General features: G+C 40.6%; 1 protein-coding gene across 2 annotated transcripts in view; it reads right to left on the minus strand.

The window, feature by feature from the left end:
• ALDH1L2 (aldehyde dehydrogenase 1 family member L2) overlaps positions 1–19,777 on the minus strand; it is a 65,051-nt gene that overhangs the window by 36,292 nt on the left and 8,982 nt on the right. For both annotated transcript variants that reach the window (XM_028121632.1, XM_028121631.2), the window contains exons 2-9: positions 12,247–12,391; positions 8,141–8,375; positions 5,551–5,716; positions 3,621–3,722; positions 3,086–3,175; positions 2,162–2,296; positions 849–974; positions 179–270 (exon numbers count right to left, since the gene is read on the minus strand). In XM_028121632.1, coding sequence (XP_027977433.1) covers positions 179–270; positions 849–974; positions 2,162–2,296; positions 3,086–3,175; positions 3,621–3,722; positions 5,551–5,716; positions 8,141–8,375; positions 12,247–12,391 — 1,091 coding nt within the window. The remainder of the gene's footprint in view (positions 1–178; positions 271–848; positions 975–2,161; positions 2,297–3,085; positions 3,176–3,620; positions 3,723–5,550; positions 5,717–8,140; positions 8,376–12,246; positions 12,392–19,777) is intronic.

Genomic DNA, 19,777 nt, shown 5'->3' on the forward strand with positions numbered 1-19,777 from the left:
GGAACAAATATATGTGTTTGACCATGGAAACAAACAATCCATAAAAGATGAAGAAAAGAGAAACAATAGTGGGTATGGTAAAGTGATAACATCCAGAACAAAGGACTGGATTTGGTTTTCAAAGTCAAAGTCAAGATCTTGAGAGGAGGGGTGTGAATCAATAGGGTGACTGTTTTACCTGACAACATCCATTGAGCTGGCTCCAGATTTAAAGAAGTCTGTTGAGTCTTCAATAACAGGGACATTGCTTAAAATTCCAGCCCAGATGACCTACACAGCAAGGGTAATTTTTATGAAGGACATGCCATGAAGAACACAGTGGCAGAAACTGGCCAGCTCCTCAACCAAAACTACTTTTTTTCATCTCGGATACCTTGCTTGACTACATTTTTCAGCATCTCTTCCAGTTAGATGCAGCCATATGACCGACTTCTAGCCAATGAATACGAGCGGAAGTGAACTTGACTCCTAGCCTTGACCCCTTGACCCACCCACAAACCTCCTTCACACAATTCTCTGTGTTCTTTTGCCCTTCTTGGCTGTCTGAAATGTAGATGACCCCTACGGTGACCTTGAAAAAGCAGAGCTTGGGTCCCCGAATGACTCCACCCTTAATCCTTACATTCCGGCTTTACCCCTCACCCCCATGCTGACCTAGAACTGCCTTGCATAATTTTGTGAGTGAGAAATAAATTTGCATACAAATTTTGGAGTTAATTTCCTACTGCGGCTAATACAAAAAAAGAGGCAAGAAAGTGCTATGCTCACTACTCTGAAGACTGATGGTCCAGTTACAAAATGGCTTCAGTTTCAAGATAAGAGTAACATTAAGGACATCACATGTTCACCTTGATGGTCCCTGCCACCTTCACCTCTTCGGCTGTAAGTTCTACCACCGACGTCTCCCCGGCTGAAAAGTACTGAGAAGCAGGGATCATTCTTCCATCTTCAAACTGCAGATTTCTCACCATCAGCTACAAAATAGGAACAAAACAAGCAGAAGAATGGAAGATCAGGACAATTCAAAAGTGAGGTCGGTGTCAAATATTATAGGAATCCAGGGATCGGCGTATTCGGCAAATACAGAAGTACGGAGTAAAAGCACTCACCATTATGTATGTATGAATGTGGTATTTTATACATACATATGTATGTATGAAATGGTATTTTACTAATGGCAGCAGAAAGGAGAAAGTGAAGTCTAGGGGTAGATAACACCTCGAAATGGATAGTAAGCTACTGAAAAATGGACACTTGGATGTATATATTTAGACTAAGGCTTATTATAACTCCTCTCCCTCCTCCCACTACTACAACGGTCAGTTCTCCCCCTCCTCTTGCTGCCATCCTCTGAACACTTACTCTGCAGCAGGCACGGTGCTAGGTACGTATGTATGTATGCATGTATATGTCTTATTTAATCTCATAAGTCCTGGTGGAAGCAGGTGCCATTATTATCCCCATTTTACTGATATGGAAATGGAGGCTCAATGAGGTTAGGTAATTTGCCCAACGCCACACAGCTAGTAAGTCACAGAGCTGGGGTTACAACCCAGACCTAGCTGGACCCTGAAGCCTACAATTTTAATTATTGATCTACCCTGCATGCTACCAGAATATATGTGCAAGCTGCAAATTCCCCTTTGCTTTCTTCAAAGAGTCCCCTGAAGCCAAGAGCCCCTGCTCCCAAGCACGGGCAGTGTGAGTGGGTGTGTGGGCGGCAAGGCAAGGAGCATCTGAAGAGTCCCACATCCATCGTATTTATTCTGCCAGACTCCAGCAGTGGGAAGGCAGACCGATGAGACTACGCTCTGTTTTATAGACGGAGAAATGAAGACTCAGAGGGGAGAAGCAGCCTCCCCAAGACCGGTAAGTGGGAGAGGAATGGTTTGCATCCGGTTTCCTGATTAAATTCCAAGCTCTTTCTACTGTATCACAAAGCAGACTGTGCAAGTCCCTGAGGCGCATCCCAGGGAGACTTGTTCTCATCCAGGCACCCAGAGACAGCTCATCCCCAGAGAGAAACAGGGCACAGATATCTCGAGCCTCCCATATTCCACTGAAAAGCCAGATTACCTCATGAAAGATATTCCCTTAGCAGCTGGGGTTATAGAAGGAAACCAAAAACGTCACTTTGTAGGTGACCATATTGAACACTCACTGCTTTTCCATCATTACCAAAAAGAACAAGTCCATTTTTGGTAACAAGACCAGGCTTCTTGGCACCTTTAATTTCCAGTGGCTCTCCAGGAGGCACAGACTTTTTCAGTAATGATGAGCCATAGAACGTGACCATCTAAGAAAGAGATCAAAACCAGATTGTGATGGGAGGGAGTTACAAGTGCAAACAGGGGTGTGTGCAAGCAGCACTCCCTGCAAGCAAGCTCAAGTTGCTGTTATCATTTATGATAAAATTGGAATACCCCAATGTAGGAGATGGTATCAAGCATCTGTAGAAATGACACAAAGCAAGAGATAATCTATGAATGTACAACTGAAGAGATTCAAGAATGTCTCACATCCAGATGACATTTATCACTTATTCACACTGATACAAAGGTGAATGAGACAAAAAGTTCTCGCAGATGTCGCAACCTGAAGTGAGGGTTTTCAAAGGGGAGTGGAGGTGGTGGTCGGGGGGTGGTCAGTGAGGGCAGATGCGGGGAGCAACTAGACTATTACAGTCCAGTGTGATTACTGATGGGAAATACAGCTTTGTGGGTCAGTTAAGGGAAATAGCACTGGATTCAGACTAACCAAGAGAATGTGATGTTAACTGATTTGTGATTATAATTCTATGACTATTAGCTAGTACTTATTGAGCACTATAACAGTTAACATTTATTGAATGCTTATGCCAGAGACTAAGTACTTCAATGAATTATCATGTATTGACTCATTTAATTTTCACAGTGATCTATAACCAATAAAAGAGGCACTATTATTACCCCCATTTACAATAAGGAAACCAAAGCACCCAATGGGTAAGTAACCTGCCTCAGGTTACCCAGCAGAAGTGGATTTATGTGTAATATCTTTTACAAAGGTCACACACACACACACACAGACGGTCCCTAGAACATACCTGTCCATTTATCTCTGTCCAAGCTCCGGGGACTTTATCATGACCTCGGATCCAGTTATGTAAAACTTCGGCCGACTGATCCCAAGGAATCTAGGAAAACACAAAGCACAGGCTGAACCTCCTAACGCTATGAGTGTCAAAGGTAACAGAAACATTTCTCTCCATCAGTGGTAGAAGCAGGGTTGGGGCAAAATAGAACAAGATGGCTTGGAGATCTACCTTTTGGCCAGGAAATGGTACATTGGGAACTACTTAAAAGTAAAGGGCCAAGAACATTAAGGTGTGTGTGTGTGTTTTTTTTTTTTTTAGATTTTATTTATTTATTTATTTGACACAGAGAGAGCGAGAGACAGAGAGCAAGCACAAGCAGGGGGAACAGCAGGCGGGGGAGAAGCAGTCTTCCCGCTGAGCATGGAGCCTGATGTGGGGCTCGATCCCAGAACCATGGGATCATGACCTGATCTGAAGGCAGATGCTTAACCAACTGAGCCACCCAGGACCCCATTAAGGTGTGTTATTGAGTTGATATAAATACCTCAGCATTTTCCTTTTTCTGGATACCTTCATATGTTGCCCCTTCTTCTGGCTGGGGAATCCGAGGAGCTTTACCATCAGCTATGAGTTGGACAGCTTCCACCTAAAGTCAAAAACATGATCTGTATTACAGCCCAATGATCAATAATGGCATTGTCTGTTTAACTGAAGTTTCTGCTAAACAGAATTGCTATATATAAATCTGTCCAGCAGTGCCTGGCTGGCTCAGGTGGAAGAGCATATGACTCTTGATCTCAGGGTTGTGAGTTCAAGCCCTACATTGGGTGTAGAGATTACTTAAATAAGTAAAACTTTAATAAATAAGTAAATAAAAGAATCTGTCCAGAGAGTCAGACTATGATGATAACTATGACTAAGTCAGACTATGTCCCAGGCAATGTGGTAGCTACTTTATGTAAAATATCCTTTGTAGAAATGACACCAATCCTGCCAGGTGGATATTATTATTCCAGCTTTACAGATGAGGAAACTGATTCTTAGAAAAGTGAAGCAACTGGCTCAAGATAACAGGGGTAGCTAGTGGGTGTCAGAAGCAAGATCTGCAACCAAGTCTACCTACTGCCAATATTGAGCTGGTACTCTTAAACATGACTCCCTTGTTGAAACAAATTTCAACCTCCCCTTGGTGACGTAGTGGGAATTTCAGTAACAGAATTGTAAGATAAGTCCACTCATCATGATGATTCTAGAAAGTGATGTATTGTTATATTTAAGTAATTCGACTTGCTTTCTAGCTCAGGACACCTGGAATTATGAAACAGTTAAAATCTACGCATGAGTTTAATTGCGTTTGGGATGTGTCCTGAATTCTCTTCTGTGCCAGATTCATGTTTGCCTTGAGTTGAGAGCCTCTGTCCTTCACAGGGAGGCCTATGTGAGCTTGAGTTCTTGGATGTCTCAGTATGCATGGCTGCTGAACAACCTCTCCAAGAGCATGTGGAGGGGCAACCTAAGAATAGGGCCAGTTCATAGTTCATTCATTTACCCACTTCTGGCTGTGATATCATCAGGTGCATGATCTGGGATTGAGCAAATGCTACTGAACACACATAATACTATTTTGATTGTAATGATCATTTTTGAGCACCTACCATGTGCCGAGTGCTTTACACAAAGGCTACTTAATTTCTCAGCAGCCTTTATAAGTCAGGTAGTATCCACATTCTACAGATAAGGAAACCGAGGCTAAAGAGGCCAAGTGACTTGCCTATTGTCATAGAACAGATAAGCGGTAGAATGAGAACTCTGATGTCTTTCTGACACCAAAGCCCTACTGTCATAATCATTAAATGATGCAAACAAAGCTCTGCTCTCCTCCCTCCAAAATCAATAGCTGCTGCTTTATACCATCTTAGTGTCCATCTCTGTGTGGCTACTTCTACCATATCCAATTCAAAAAACATTAAATGACACTGAAATTATCTTTCAATATTTTTACGGGCTGATATATTTTTACTTTGTGGTGTACATGCTTTGAGCTTTTTACCCAGAGCACATATGAATAAATAAAGCAATGCCAAATTTCACCCTGTTACACAGACGGAGTTCAAATACTTTTGAAGTCCAACTTCCATAGCCAAATTTCTTAAGATTCTGTACACTTCTTTACGATTGGTCGTTATAAACAGGGTTGGCGATTCAAGTATTTGGCAAAATAAATGAAGCAGTTTCATTGCTACTTCATCTAGTCGATCACTGTTCTCAGAAGAACAAGTTTCATAGACTAAGGAATTTTAATGTTCAGATTTCCACTCTAAATATACCATCCTATTGGCAAATACAAAATCTAATTTTGTTTTCAACTTTATACTTTTTAAAAAATTAATATGGGAAAATTCTCAATAAAAGAAAAATATTTCTAAAATGCTAAAGCTTTATTAAATTCTTCCTGATGGTGTAAATATACTAACCATGGCCTTGATTCCTTCAGGAAAGAGAAACCGATTATAAAGTGCATCCACTGTATCATTGGGTTCGACATCACATGACCTCTGAAGAAGGATGGGTCCTGTGTCTAAACCATCATCAGCCCAGAAAACAGAAAACCCAGCTTTCTTATCTCCCATAATTAGAGTCCTGTGAAAAGAAGAACTTCAACTTACAATGTTGGTTTAATGTACACAAAGTCATGAATTAGTGATATTAAAGTGCAACATAGTGGGGCACCTGGGTGTCTCAGTCAGTTAAGCTGCCAGCTCTTGGTTTTGGCTCAGGTCATGATCTCAGAGTTGTGAGATCAAGCCCCATGTTGGGCTCACTGAGTGTGGAGCCTGCTTGAGATTCTCTCTCACCTTCTCCCTTGCCCCTCCCCGTTCTCCAACTTCCACTGCCCCCAGGCTCGCATGTGTGAGTTCTCTCTCTCTCTCTCTCTTAAAATAAATAAATAAATAAATAAATAAATAAATAAATAAATAAATAAATAAAGTGCAAGGTAGTTACAGTGGAAAGTAGACAGTGAGGGAACTACTGTGAGAAATTAACAGTACAGCCAGGAGATGTCAGCATTCATAAAAAGCACTACTTAATAGTACCACGATTTTATACATTCCCATATCTATAGTCTTTCTTGTTAATACACATTAATGACTTCTAGTCCATTCAAAAGGGCACTAGAATCCGTCATTACTACCACTCATTAACTGCCAGTTGTCAGCTTTCTACTGTGGCATCAAGCAATTTTGCCCACCTGGGTCCAATTCCTATATTGTACCTGACCCTATATTAGACAGAATAAGATAATGGAAAATAAGACAGAGGGTACTCAGTAGATGAGAACTTATTAGTTCTCATAACTATTTATTTAGGTTATGTAATTTCGGTATAAGTCAGAGCTAGAATTAGCTCTAGATTGTCTAGGTAAATTATAGTAAAAGATGGTTGATTAATTCAACTCTTTGCATTTTATGATCTATAAAGCTTTGCCTAGGGGTGCCTGGGTGGCTCAGTCGGTTGAGCTTCCGACTCTTGGTTTTGGCTCTGGTCATGATCTCAGGGTTGTGAGATCAAGCCCCCAGTAGGGTTCAGCACTCAGCCAGGAGTCTGCCTGAGATCTGAGATCCTCTCCCTCCCCTTCTGTCCCCCTCTGCGCCCCACCCCCAAGGGCATGCACAAGTGTGTGCGTTCTCTCTCTCTCAAATAAATAAATAAATAAATAAATAAATAAATAAATAAAATCTTGGGGGGATAAAAAAGCTTAGCCTAAGAGAAAATGTTGGCCCATAAGAGCGTATAATATAAACAATAAGCTGTATATGTGGACATATACATATAAAAGCGTATCAGAGGCTAGGCTCATATTAAGAGAGCATGAAGTAATACATCATATCCATGCTCAAGACCTAAATAATTTTTAAATCTTGGAGCTACTAATCAAGCACAACCTAAGTCAATGAATCAATCAATCACTCTTTTCAGAAATATTGAGGAACTAATTGGCATTATGTTTTCAAGAGGCTTGAAAATATTCATATACTTGGTTTTGGTTGTTGGTCTGTTTTAAATTTTATTTATTTATTTGAGAGAGAGAGCATGAGAGAGAGCCCGAGCACAGGGGAGGGGTAGAGGGAGAGGGAGAAGCAGACTCCCCGCTGAGCAGGGAGCCCGATGCAGGACTCGATCCCAGGACCATGGGATCATGACCTGAGCTGAAGTCAGACGCTTACCCGACTGAGCCACCCAGATGCCCAAAAACATTCATATACTTTGATCCAGTGATTCTGCATGTGGAACAATGTGAAATGAGAAAAAAATACAAATTTAAGTGCAAAGATAACCAGACAGTATGATTACAAGAGCAAAAAAGAATTCATGCCAAATACAATGAAATGTCATTCACTACATTTAAACTCAGTGTAGTTCTCTGCCTATTTAATAACTTGAGACAGCGATATCAGGGAGGTGTACAGGTAAATGAGGGAAGGTAGAAAAGTGCACCTGTGGTATTCAGGACTTACAGTGTACCTGCAGCAATAAAAATGTTAGACCATAGTCCCTTCCCTCAAGAAGCTTAAAGTTAAACGGGAGAAGATAGAACAAAGAAGATAATTTCAGGTAACTCAGCATTCCGTGAAATGTACTTGAGATGCTCTAGGCAAAAAAAAAAAAAAAAGTTCTATGGTCAAATAAGTTTGGGAACACTGTGTACTCAGATTCCCTCTTGGAGATCATGATGCTCTCACTAAAGCACATATAAAAGGTTCTCAGAAGTCCCGTGATCAAGAAATCCAGCATAACCCGAACTTGTCTGACTCTAGAACCTTTGTTTGCTCAATTACCAAGTTCTATCCAATGGAGCCGGTACTCCATAGGCTATTCTTGAAGTTGCTGCCTAGCCAATGCAGCACTGTGAAGTCTCAGGGGAGTTCATGCAAGAGTAGCAATCAGTCAGGGCCTCACAGTTGCTCAAGCATAGCTATTTTCTTGATGCCATAGGAAAAAAACAGAAAGATTATAGGGCAATGGAAGTAGGCCCATCTTCTCTATAATTAAAAAAATTCTTACCAGTTGATGGCAGAGGCTCCTCTGTGACTTGGAAGGAGCGAGGGGTGATATATGATGGAGCCGTGCTTTGGGCTGTCAATTATATCCATGGGGATAAACTGTGTGCAGAAGGGAAGCACGTTTAGCTCAGCTCCCACAGATTCGTAGGCCTCTGCCACCTCCTTTATGGTCTTGCCCTTGACTCTCCATCTGGGGAACTTGAACACAGGGGTCCCGTCTTTCTCTGCAGCTAGAGCTGAGCATGGAGGAGAAAGTTATTTTTATAAAAACAAAAACAAAAAAACTGTCCATAAGTTAATATGGCTATGGATTCACACATTACAGTTTTACAGCTTCATGAAACACTGACAAAGAAAACATGGCGAAGAACAATTTAGATTGTGACCAGAATTTGACCTGTTACAATTTTATCATGATCCGCCCATTTCATAACGTGACTTTTAGCTATATATTTGAGGCATAATAGATTTAAACTCAAAAGTTTGTAGCTAGATAACATTTAAATTTATTTTTTAAAGATTTATTTATTTATTTGACAGAGAGAGACACAGCAAGAGAGGGAACACAAGCAGGGGAGTGGGAGAGGGAGAAGCAGGCTTCCCGCCGAGCAGGGAGCCGTATGTGGGGCTCGATCCCAGGACCCTGGGAACATGACCTGAGCCGAAAGCAGATGCTTAATGACGGAGCCACCCAGGCGCCCACATTTTAAAATTTTAACTGAAGCTTTTTCTTTCATAGATAAAAAAAAAAAATTATACCTTTATTACTGATAGAGCCATTTAAAGAATATTTGTTTGTTTGTTAGATTTGGAGCCAAGTGCTGGTACATCAGCAATCAGATTAGACATAGTCAGCCTCTGGTACACATGGAAAACCACGAGCCCCTTCCCAAGCCTATTTCCTGGAGGGAAGTCTCTTTTAACACAAGGCAAACTGTAGATCTGAACACATTCTCCCTGCCAAACAGATACCAAAAGATAAAGAGAAAGTTTTTGAGCTGAGCTGGGCTTGTCTAGTTCCTTCTCCCAGATTCACCAATCAGATAATTTAGTGGAAGAGAGAGGCCAAGAATGGAGAATACATGCTCCTTGTGAGGGTTTTGCCATGCTGGAGAAGATCCAAGGCTCTTTCCTGTGGAAAATGTCCTTTCCCAAAGGAAGGGCTCCATCTACTTCTGTGTGGAAGAGGAATGGCCCTCCAAAGCGCAGACAGCACTAGCTCATTTTTTTCCATAATAAGATATCACTTTTACTAACTACATACCTTACGTATATTAAGCATATATATTTATTTTCTACCAACAACACAAAGCAACTACATTTTAGGTAATTTTTAAGAGCTTCAAGTAAGGCTTTTTATCTGTGTTTTTGGGCTCCCTTTCCTTTCTCTCCCTTTGGATCATCAACCTTCATTGACTTTGGATGGGATGATGCTTCCACTAGAAAGCCTAAATTCCAAATCCTAAGTGAGTCCTGAAGGAATCTGGCCATCAAGCCAATGCCTTGATCAATTCACTTGGAAGAATGGGAGAGACCAGTAAAATAATGTTGACAAAATGTGAATGTTCATAAAATGTTCAAAAAACTGTAAACAACTCATTTTCAGGTGATAGGAAAATGAATAAATGGTGGTTCAAAGGTAAAATTGGGAGAAAACTGTGCAAGGTTAGACTAGGAAAGAAAAATGGGATGAGAAACTTAGAAGTCTTCATTTTTAAAAATATACACCACTGAAATAGGCTTGAGGTATCCACCGGTTATTCTTCCATATTGATTTGTGGCTGCCCCAGGGCTATTTTTGGCTGCTTTAGTTGACTATTCCGACAGCAAGACTAGTTAGCCATTGTCATTTTGATCCCTTTGCATGAACTAGATGCAGGGCAGCGCATATTATATACCTCATTTCATTTAATCTGTGTAAGATGGGTGCTGTTGAACTAAGCTTAGTGAGTTTTAGTAACTTGCCCATCATCATGCAGCAAGTAAGTGGCAGAGGCAGAATTAATTCCATGACTCCAAAACATATACTGTTAACTCCATCTGTACCACATCCCAGCCTACTCTACAAGTCAGATTGGTATTTTTTCTTATCTATGTTATGCCAGCAGCCCAAATGGTCATGACCAATAGACAGGAGGTCCCGGCCCTGGGACCAGACACTAGGGAAAGTTTCCCAGGACATCCTTTGGAAGGAACTTTAAGACTCACATGCTTGCAATTCTGAAGTTCATGTACATGGCAGAGACTGCTAGTTGCCCCCCTTCGTCCCTTAGCAAGGATTCCTGTACTTTAGCTGAGCACATAGCCACTCTGAATAAAATCTACATTTCTCAGTCTATTCTGCAAATAGATTTGGCCTGTGACCAAGTTCTAGCCAGTGGGATACCAGTGAGACTAATATGTGCAACTTCTGGATGATATCCTGAATAAAGCCTTGCCTTCTGCTTCCCCTCTTTCCTTTCCTGCTTGCTAGAATGCAGAATTGACAGTTGGGGCTAAAGGCAGCTATCTTGGACCATGAGATGGAAGCCCAGTGTTGATAAAGATGAAACAAAAAGGGCGGGAGCCTGCATCGTGATCGATATAAAGCTGCTACAACAGCTCTAACAGCTAACTCAGACTTGAGAAATGGGCTTCTACGTCACATAAGCTAATATTATTTGGGGTCTCCCTGATTCAATAGCCAATCTGATATCCCAAATATGAGTCCTCCGAAATATCCCCCACACAAGGCTGGTGGGAATAGATAATGACACAGATAGTCCCAGTAATAGGAATCTGTCCCCTTCTGCCTTGGGAGCCACGTCTAAATTCATGAGGCAGTTTCCCTCAGAATTCTCCATGTTGGGATAACCTTTTTCTGAAACAAGGATAATTTCTAAATCAAGTGATTACGTTCATATGTGCATATGTGCTCTTGACCCAACTTTTTTTTAGCTTGACTCTTGAAAAATAGTGTTAAAATATAGTAGTTTTTAAAGTAGTAACAGTAATTAGGATAAACCTCAGAGCTGCTGCTTTTGAGAAAAAAAAAAAGGATAAAATTTAAGGGTTATCACAGATCAGTGTTTCCCGACCAATCTGCATATCGTACCAGTGATTTGTGAAGATCTAATTCAAAAGCGAAGATGTCCGGTTGCTCATTCTTATTCCCTCTCTGGACAGTTTGTAGACTGTTTCTATTTCTGTGTTTTACACCTATTCGCAACATAACTAGAGTTGACTCTTGAAAAATACAGGTTTGAATGGTGTGGGTCCACTTACAGGTGAATTTTTTTTGATAAATATAATACTGCAAATGTATTTTCACTTCCTTACGATTTTTTTTTGAGTAACATTTTCTTTTCTCTAACTTACTTTATTGTGAGAATATACTGTATAATACCTATAACATACAAAAGCTGTGGTAATCAACTGCTTATGTTATCAGCAAGACTTCCTTCTGGTCAACAGTAGGCTTTTAGTAGTTAGGTTTTGGGGGAGTCAAAAGTTATACGTGGATCTTTGTGTAGGGGGTCAGCGCCTCTAACCCCTGTATTGTTCAAGGGTCAACTGTATAGCTTGCAAATCAGAATCCCACTGAGGGTTTGCTCTGAGGATGGCTATCTTCTTTAACCTTACCTTAGCAGCCCAGCAGTCACAGCTACAATTCGTTCTGACATAAATGCACTCTTTATGACCCCACATCAATTCCTGTTCTTGGATGTGGCCCTCCCTTCATTTCCACTGGCACCTCTGAATCAGACATTATTCTAGATGTTCCATAACACTTTTGGAAAGTCATAAGCATAGTTCAGAAAAAACATATGCCTGGAAATTCCTCTGATGGACCTGGTGATTACCTTGGAGGTAAGTGGAGAAACTCTTAATATGATGGGGTCCTGCACCTTTGTCTTGGGCCCAAGGAGAAAGGAGAATTGAGTCCCTATCATGAAATCAGACTTAGCTTGTGAAGGCAGGGTAGATGTGGCAGCTGGGTCTTTGGAGCCTGTGGCAAAGAAGTAGAAGTGTAGACATGCTAATGAGGGGTAAGGGGTCTGAGCTGGGGCCTGTACTGGCTGGGTCAGTGCAGAGGCCTTGATTCAGTAGGTTCCAAGATACACTCACCCAGCGGGTCAGCTTTTCCATCCTTGTCTGGCACTGTGAACACGCCTACAACTCGGTGGCCCTCTTTGCAGAGCTGGCTGTAGACTTCCTGTCCAAAGAGGCTCTGACCAATAAGGGCCAACTTCAGCTTGTTTTTGAAATTAACCTGTGAAACAATTTAACGATGACAGATGTTGGCATGGATAGAAGACATATGGATGATAAACACTCTTTTTTCAATCATACGAGATGACTTGAGGACAAGAAAAATCTCAAAGATCCACAAAATAAAATTTTTATTGACATACACTGGACCCAGGCTACATTATACATAGATAATAGAGAAAATAATTTCACACGGAAGAATTCCTCTTTTCCCTTTTGCTCTAATTCCCCTGATTATTCACCATAATCATTGGGATTGCATATATTTTACAAGCCATTCCTATTCCTTGGTGAAATGAAGCCAGATGTTAATAAGTAAGTGTAAGTTTCATAGTTAAAAGGAGTTTAACTCTGAGCAAGATCTGCTTCAACATGACAATGCTTTTATGGCCTTGCGATATAGAGAGAAGAGCTAAACTCATCTCTTAACTTCCAAAGGAGGCCAAGAGCTAACATGTGGTCTATAACACGGGGGTCACAGGCACACCCTAGAGCTAAACTATCTGAAGTCAAAATCTAGTGCCACTCTTACTTAGTCGTGTGGCCTTAAGCAAGTGACTAACTTCTGTTGCCTTTTTTTCCTCACCCATAAAATGGGAATACTAACACCAGCCTCACACAATTTTGATCAAAGTAGAAGATTTATTAGGCAGTAAGTTTAGGCAGTGTCTGACACAAAGTACTGTCTGACACAAAGTACTGTTTAAGTAAAAGCTTCAATAATGTCTTAGACATACTGCCACATCCTAGACAGTGTCATGTTTCTTTGTAGAGTCCAGAATTCCAAAGTCCTTGGTAAGTGGCCCAAATCCATTTGGCCTCAACACCTGGATTGCTCTAGTGGAATGTTCAATGTTCTTTATAGTCCCTACAGGTTCTTGTAAGTTTGTGCAAATTCATTTGGCTTCAAACTTGACATGGACGGACATACTGTTATTTATAGTCTTTATTTACAGTATTTATAAGGACTATATGTTTATATGTATTGCTGCAGAAAGATCAATGTGTTTGGTTACAGATACTGTCCCAGACCCTGCTGTGAATTGTATGGAACGTACTATCTATGTACCATGTTAATTTTCTAAAATGTGGATAATTCTGAACCCCAAAACATATTTTGTCCCACAGGTTTCAGATAAAGAATTAAGGCCTGCACATCATTTCATTTAATCACTGCAACTATCATATTTTATTTTTTCCTGTTTCACACTATTTTATGAATGAAGAACACCAGGGCTTAGAAATATCCCCAAAGTCATAGTGGCAAAAAGGAGAGGTGGGATTTGAATCCAGGTCTGTCTGGCTCTAAAGCCTACAAATGTACTTAAAAATAAAATAATCAAAATGAGCTACCACCACCACCCATCTCTTTTTTCTTCCTTTCAGAAGATTAACATGGATGTACAAAAGTACATTGATGATCAAAAAAATACAGATACCATACAGACAATAGTAGCACTAAGGGTTATAGTCTTAAAGAACTCTCTTTAAGCAATTATACCTCCTGTAAATTCTCCCCAAAAGGAACCTTTTCGCAAAGCTAGGGTGATGAGTTGATATGACGATTGTTAAGACCGTAATGAAAAGCCACAGGGAGAACAGTCTAGATGTAGGATCGTGGGAGTAGAGACGGTCATCAGGGGGTCATGACTTCATATGCACATTCCTCCCTGGTAGAACACAGCTCCACAGGATTTGGATTTAGAATTTTTTTCCTCTTCACTCTAAATGGGATTCTTTAATGTTCTAGAAAGTCATTCTAAATTAGTCAAGCCTCACTGTGAAAATTGGATTATGAGGAAACAATTTCCCCTTGTTTCTCACTTTATTAAGGGTGTAGACAGCATCCCCTTTTAGGCATGAATTTAAAAGCATATGGGTTCACATGTTCCCTGTAATTGAGCTGATAATTAAACAATTAAGGTTTTAGTTAAAAAATTCTTTTCCAAGGCCAGCCAAAGTTTTTATCCACAAAGAGCCTAGAGCTTCAACATGTAACAAATATTTTCAGGCAAACAGATTAACTGTGTAACAATAACACAGTTTGCCTATAGATAATACATGATTATTTCATTTATTCTTATCACAAACATCAAAATGTTCCATAAATATTCTATCTCCAAATCTTATCATTAATGCTGTTTCTTGAAATAGAACCGACATGTTGGCTACCTTAAAAATTTGACTTTGCCTCACACTACGACGAACAGCAGGTATTTTAAGATCTCTAAAATACTACTCTTAGGGGGCGTCTGGGTGGCTCAGTCATTAAGCGTCTGCCTTCGGCTCAGGTCATGATCCCAGGGTCCTGGGATCGAGCCCCGCATCAGGCTCCCTGCTCCACGGGAAGCCTGCTTCTCCCCCTCCCACTCCCCCTGCTTTGTTCCCTTTCTCGCTGTCTCTCTCTCTCTGTCAAATAAATAAAATATTTAAAAAAATAAAATAAAATACTTAGAACACAGAAGAGCCAAGAGGCTGGGCTGACTCAAATGTAATGTTACTTGGAGTTCGATTCCAGATTGAACACTCCCCTAGAAAGAGAGCATTTAAAGAAATGTCAATATCTTTGGAAATACTACATTCATTGAAAGAGTTTCTGAGCTTAATGCTAAAGCTAAGCTACAAAGGTGAGTTTCCAACACTGTGTTTACAATGAGTTAGCGTAATTCCAAAAAACCAGCCTGGGATATTCTACCTCAGTCTTATTTCTCCAGCTATGATCTGAGGACTGACTGCTGTGTTGGCGGAATCAGCGGGGAGGTTGTGTTAAAAGTGTGGGTCCCTGGGCCCCACCCCAGATTTACTGAGTCAGACTCCCGGGCCTAGGAAGCTGCATTTTAACAAGCTTCCCATTGACTTAGAGGTACTCTCAAGTCAGAGAATCTCTGCTGTATGGAGAGCATGTGCCTGCCTGCTACACAATAAGATTCTGCCCTGGGGAGTCTGGGTCAGAATGCAGGGCTGGAACTAATAGCAAACATTTTAACAAGACTCTAGTATGTGCCAGGCATTTCAGGCTAACCCATTCCCCCAGTCCCCGCCCCTCATTTTGATTGCCCCATGACTCCTGGAGACAGGCATTCCTAAGCCACTTTATAAATGGAGAAATTAAAACTCAGACAAGATAAGATACAGCCTGGAGTCAAATAGCTACTAAGTGGCAGCCCTCAGATTCTAACTGGTTATTAGCGTTCACTGTTTTCCCATAACACAGGCCCTAGGATTTTGAGCTGGGTCCAATCATTTAAAATCTGAATAATAATAGTATCTATTTCATAAGGTTGTTATAAGGATTTATCAGGATAAAGCATGTAAGGCCTTAGTGCAGCATGTAGCAATAGTGAATGCGCAACAAATGTTAACTATTATTATTATTAATAATAATACCATAGGTAATACCTGGGTAAATAAAAAATGCTGATGAAGGATCTTTCCTACTAGAAATGTGCCATGAGCCCAGCACTGCATTGAGCCTATTCATTAATTTTTAAAAATGTATCAACTATTTATCATATGTCTTTAGGACTCAGAGTAACCAGTTTTACTCATGAGAATGCACAAGGCTCAGGGAAGTCAAGTAACCTGCTAACGAGGGACAGAGGCAGGAGTCAAACCCAAATCTGTCTCACTTAGGTACATACACTTCTATCGCTTTCCTATGTTGAAGGTCCATTCCTCCCCTACCTTTTTTTAAAGACAAACATGGCAACAGTTTGACAGGCGAATTGTGGGAAATAGTTCCATCTTTAGACTTTCTAAAGAAATACCTGGTGGTCCTGACAGGAGAGATGGCACCATTCATTTGTAGGGTGGGTCTGATGACCAGAGAACATTCTTTGAGGCATGATATATTGCCTGTTATATTGGGGGCATATAAGAGGATGGGGCATAAAATGACCCACAGCATTTCTTTTTTTTTAATTTTATTTTATTATGTTATGTTAATCACCATACATTACATCATTACTTTTTGATGTAGTATTCCATGATTGTTTGCGTATAATTCCCAGTGCTCCATTCAATACATGCCCTCTTTAATACCGATCACCAGGCTAACCCATTCCCCCAGCCCCCTCCCCTCTAGAACCCTCAGTTTGTTTCTCAGAGTCCATAGTCTCTCATGGTTCGTCTCCCCCTTCATTCTTCCCTTCCTACTATCTTCTTTTTTTTTTAATATATAATGTATTATTTGTTTCAGAGGTACAGGTCTATGATTCATCAGTCTTACACAATTCACAGTGCTCACCATAGCACATACCCACCCCAATGTCTATCACCCAGCCACCTCATCCCTCCCACCCCCCACCACTCCAGCAACCCTCAGTTTGTTTCCTGAGATTAAAAATTCCTCATATCATTGAGATCATAGGATACTTGTCTTTCTCTGACTGACTTATTTTGCTCAGCATAATACCCCCTAGTTCCATCCACATTGTTGCAAATGGCAAGATTTCGTTTTTTTGATGGCTGCATAATATTCCATTGTGTGTGTGTGTGTGTGTGTGTGTGTGTGTGTGTGTGTGTATAAATACACATCTTCTTTATCCATTCATCTGTTGATGGACATCTTGGCTGTTTCCGTAGTTTGGCAATTGTGGACATTGCTGCTATAAACGTTGGGGAGTACGTACCCCTTCAGATCACTACATTTGTATCTTTGGGGTAAATACCCAGTAGCGGTACGTTTATACCACTGGGTCGTACGGTAGCTCTATTTTCAACTTTTTGAGGAACCTCCATACTGTTTTCCAGAGTGGCTGCACCAGCTCGCATTCCCACCAACAGTGTAGGAGGGTTCCCCTTTCTCCGCATCCCCACCAACATCTGTCATTTCCTGACTTGTTAATTTTAGCCATTCTGACTGGTGTGAGGTGGTATCTCATTGAGGTTTTGATTTCGATTTCCCTGATGCCAAATGATGTTGAGCACTTTTTCATGTGTCTGTTGGCCATTTGGATGTCTTCTTGGAAAAAAATGTCTGTGGTGGCGCCTGGGTGGCTCAGTCATTAAGCGTCTGCCTTCAGCTCAGGTCATGGTCCCAGGGTCCTGGGATCGAGCCCCGCATTGGGCTCCCTGCTCTGCGGGAAGCCTGCTTCTCCCTCTCCCACTCCCCCTGCTTGTGTTCTCTCTCTCACTGTGTCTCTCTCTGTGTCAAATAAATAAACAAAATCTTTAAAAAAAAAATGTCTGTTCATGTCTTCTGCCCATTTCTTGATTGGATTATTTGTTCTTTGGGTGTTGACTGTGAGAAGTTCTTTATAGATTTTGGATACTAGCCCTTTATCTGATATGTCATTTTCAAGTATCTTCTCCCATTCTGTCTGTTGTCTTTTGGTTTTGTTGACCGTTTCCTTTGCTGTGCAAAAGCTTTTTATCTTGATGAAGTCCCAGTAGTTCATTTTTGCCCTCACTTCCCTTGCCTTTGGCGATGTTTCTAGGAAGAAGTTGCTGCGGCTGAGGTCAAAGAGGTTGCTGCCTGTGTTCTCCTCTAGTATTTTGATGGACTCCTGTCTCACATTTAGGTCTTTCATCCATTTTGAGTCTATTTTTGTGTGTGGTGTAAGGAAATGGTCCAGTTTCATTCTTCTGCATGTGGCTGTCCAATTTTCCCAACACCATTTGTTGAAGAGACTGTCTTTTTTCCATTGGACATTCTTTCCTGCTTTGTCAAAGATTAGTTGACCGTAGCGTTGAGGGCCCATTTCTGGGCTCTCTATTCTGTTCCATTGATCTATATGTCTGTTTTTGTGCCAGTACCATACTGTCTTGATGATTATAGTTTTGTAATGGAGCTTGAAGTCCAGAATTGTGATGCTGCCAGCTTTGCTTTTCTTTTTCAACATTCCTCTGGCTATTCGGGGTCTTTTCTGGTTCCATACAAATTTTAGGATTATTTATTCCATTTCTTTGAAAAAAGTGGATGGTATTTTTATAGGGATTGCTTTAAATGTGCAGATTGCTCTAGGTAGCTTTGACATCTTCACAATATTTGTTCTTCCAGTCCATGAGCATGGAACGTTTTTCCATTTCTTTGTGTCTTGTTCAATTTCTTTCATGAGTATTTTATAGTTTTCTGAGTGCAGATTCTTTGCCTTTTTGGTTAGATTTATTCCTAGGTATATTATGGTTTTGGGTGCAATTGTAAATGGGACCGACTCCTTAATTTCTCTCTCTTCTGTCTTGTTGGTGTATAGGAATGCCACTGATTTCTGTGCATTGATTTTATATCCTGCCACTTTACTGAATTCCTGTATGAGTTCTAGCAGTTTTGGGGTGGAGTCTTTTGGGTTTTCCACATAAAGTATCATATCATCTGCAAAGAGTGAGAGTTTGACTTCTTCTTTGCCAATTCGGATGCCTTTTATTTCTTTTTGTTGTCTGATTGCCCTGGCTAGGACTTTTAATACTATGTTGAATAGCAGTGGTGATAGTGGATATCCCTGCTGAATTCCTGACCTTAGGGGGAAAGCTCTCAGTTTTTCCCCATTGAGAATGATATTCGCTGTGGGTTTTTCATAGATGGCTTTTATGATATTGAGGTATGTACCCTCTATCCCTACACTCTGAAGAGTTCTTATCAGGATGCTGTACTTTGTCAAATGCTTTTTATGCATTTATTGAGAGGATCATATGGTTCTTGTTCTTTCCTTTATTAATGTATTGTATCACATTGATTGATTTGTGGATGTTGAACCAACCTTGAAGCCCAGGGATAAACCTCACTTGGTCGTGGTAAATAATCCTTTTAATGTACTGTCAGATCCTACTGTCTAGTATTTTGGTGAGAATTTTTGCATCCGTGTTCATCAGGGATATTGGTCTGTAATTCTCCTTTTTGATGGGGTCTTTGTCTGGTTTTGGGATCAAGGTAATGCTGGCCTTATAAAATGAGTTTGGAAGTCTTTCTTCCATTTCTATTTTTTGGAACAGTTTCAGAAGAATAGGTATTAATTCTTTAAATGTTTGTTAGAATTCCCCTGGGAAGCCATCTGGCCCTGGGCTCTTGCTTGTTGGGAGATTTTTGATTACTGCTACAATTTCCTTAGTGGTTATGGGTCTATTCAGGTTTTCTATTTCTTCTTGGTTCAGTTTTGGTAGTTGATACATCTCTAGGAATGCATCCATTTCTTCCAGGTTATCTAATTTGCTGGCATATAGTGGCTCATAATATGTTCTTATAATTGTTTGTATTTCTTTCGTGTTGGTTGTGATCTCTCCTCTTTCATTCGTGATTTTATTTATTTGGGTCATTTCTCTTTTCTTTTTGATAAGTCTGGCTGGGGGTTTATCAATCTTCTTAATTCTTTCAAAGAACCAGCTCCTAGTTTCGTTGATCTGTTCTACTGTTCTTTTGGTTTCTATTTCATTGATTTCTACTCTGATCGTT

This window comes from Eumetopias jubatus, unplaced genomic scaffold (genome assembly GCF_037043125.1).
Source record: "Eumetopias jubatus isolate StellerSeaLion01/CBP00866 unplaced genomic scaffold, mEumJub1_p1.0 scaffold_8, whole genome shotgun sequence".
Lineage (NCBI taxonomy): Eukaryota > Metazoa > Chordata > Mammalia > Carnivora > Otariidae > Eumetopias > Eumetopias jubatus.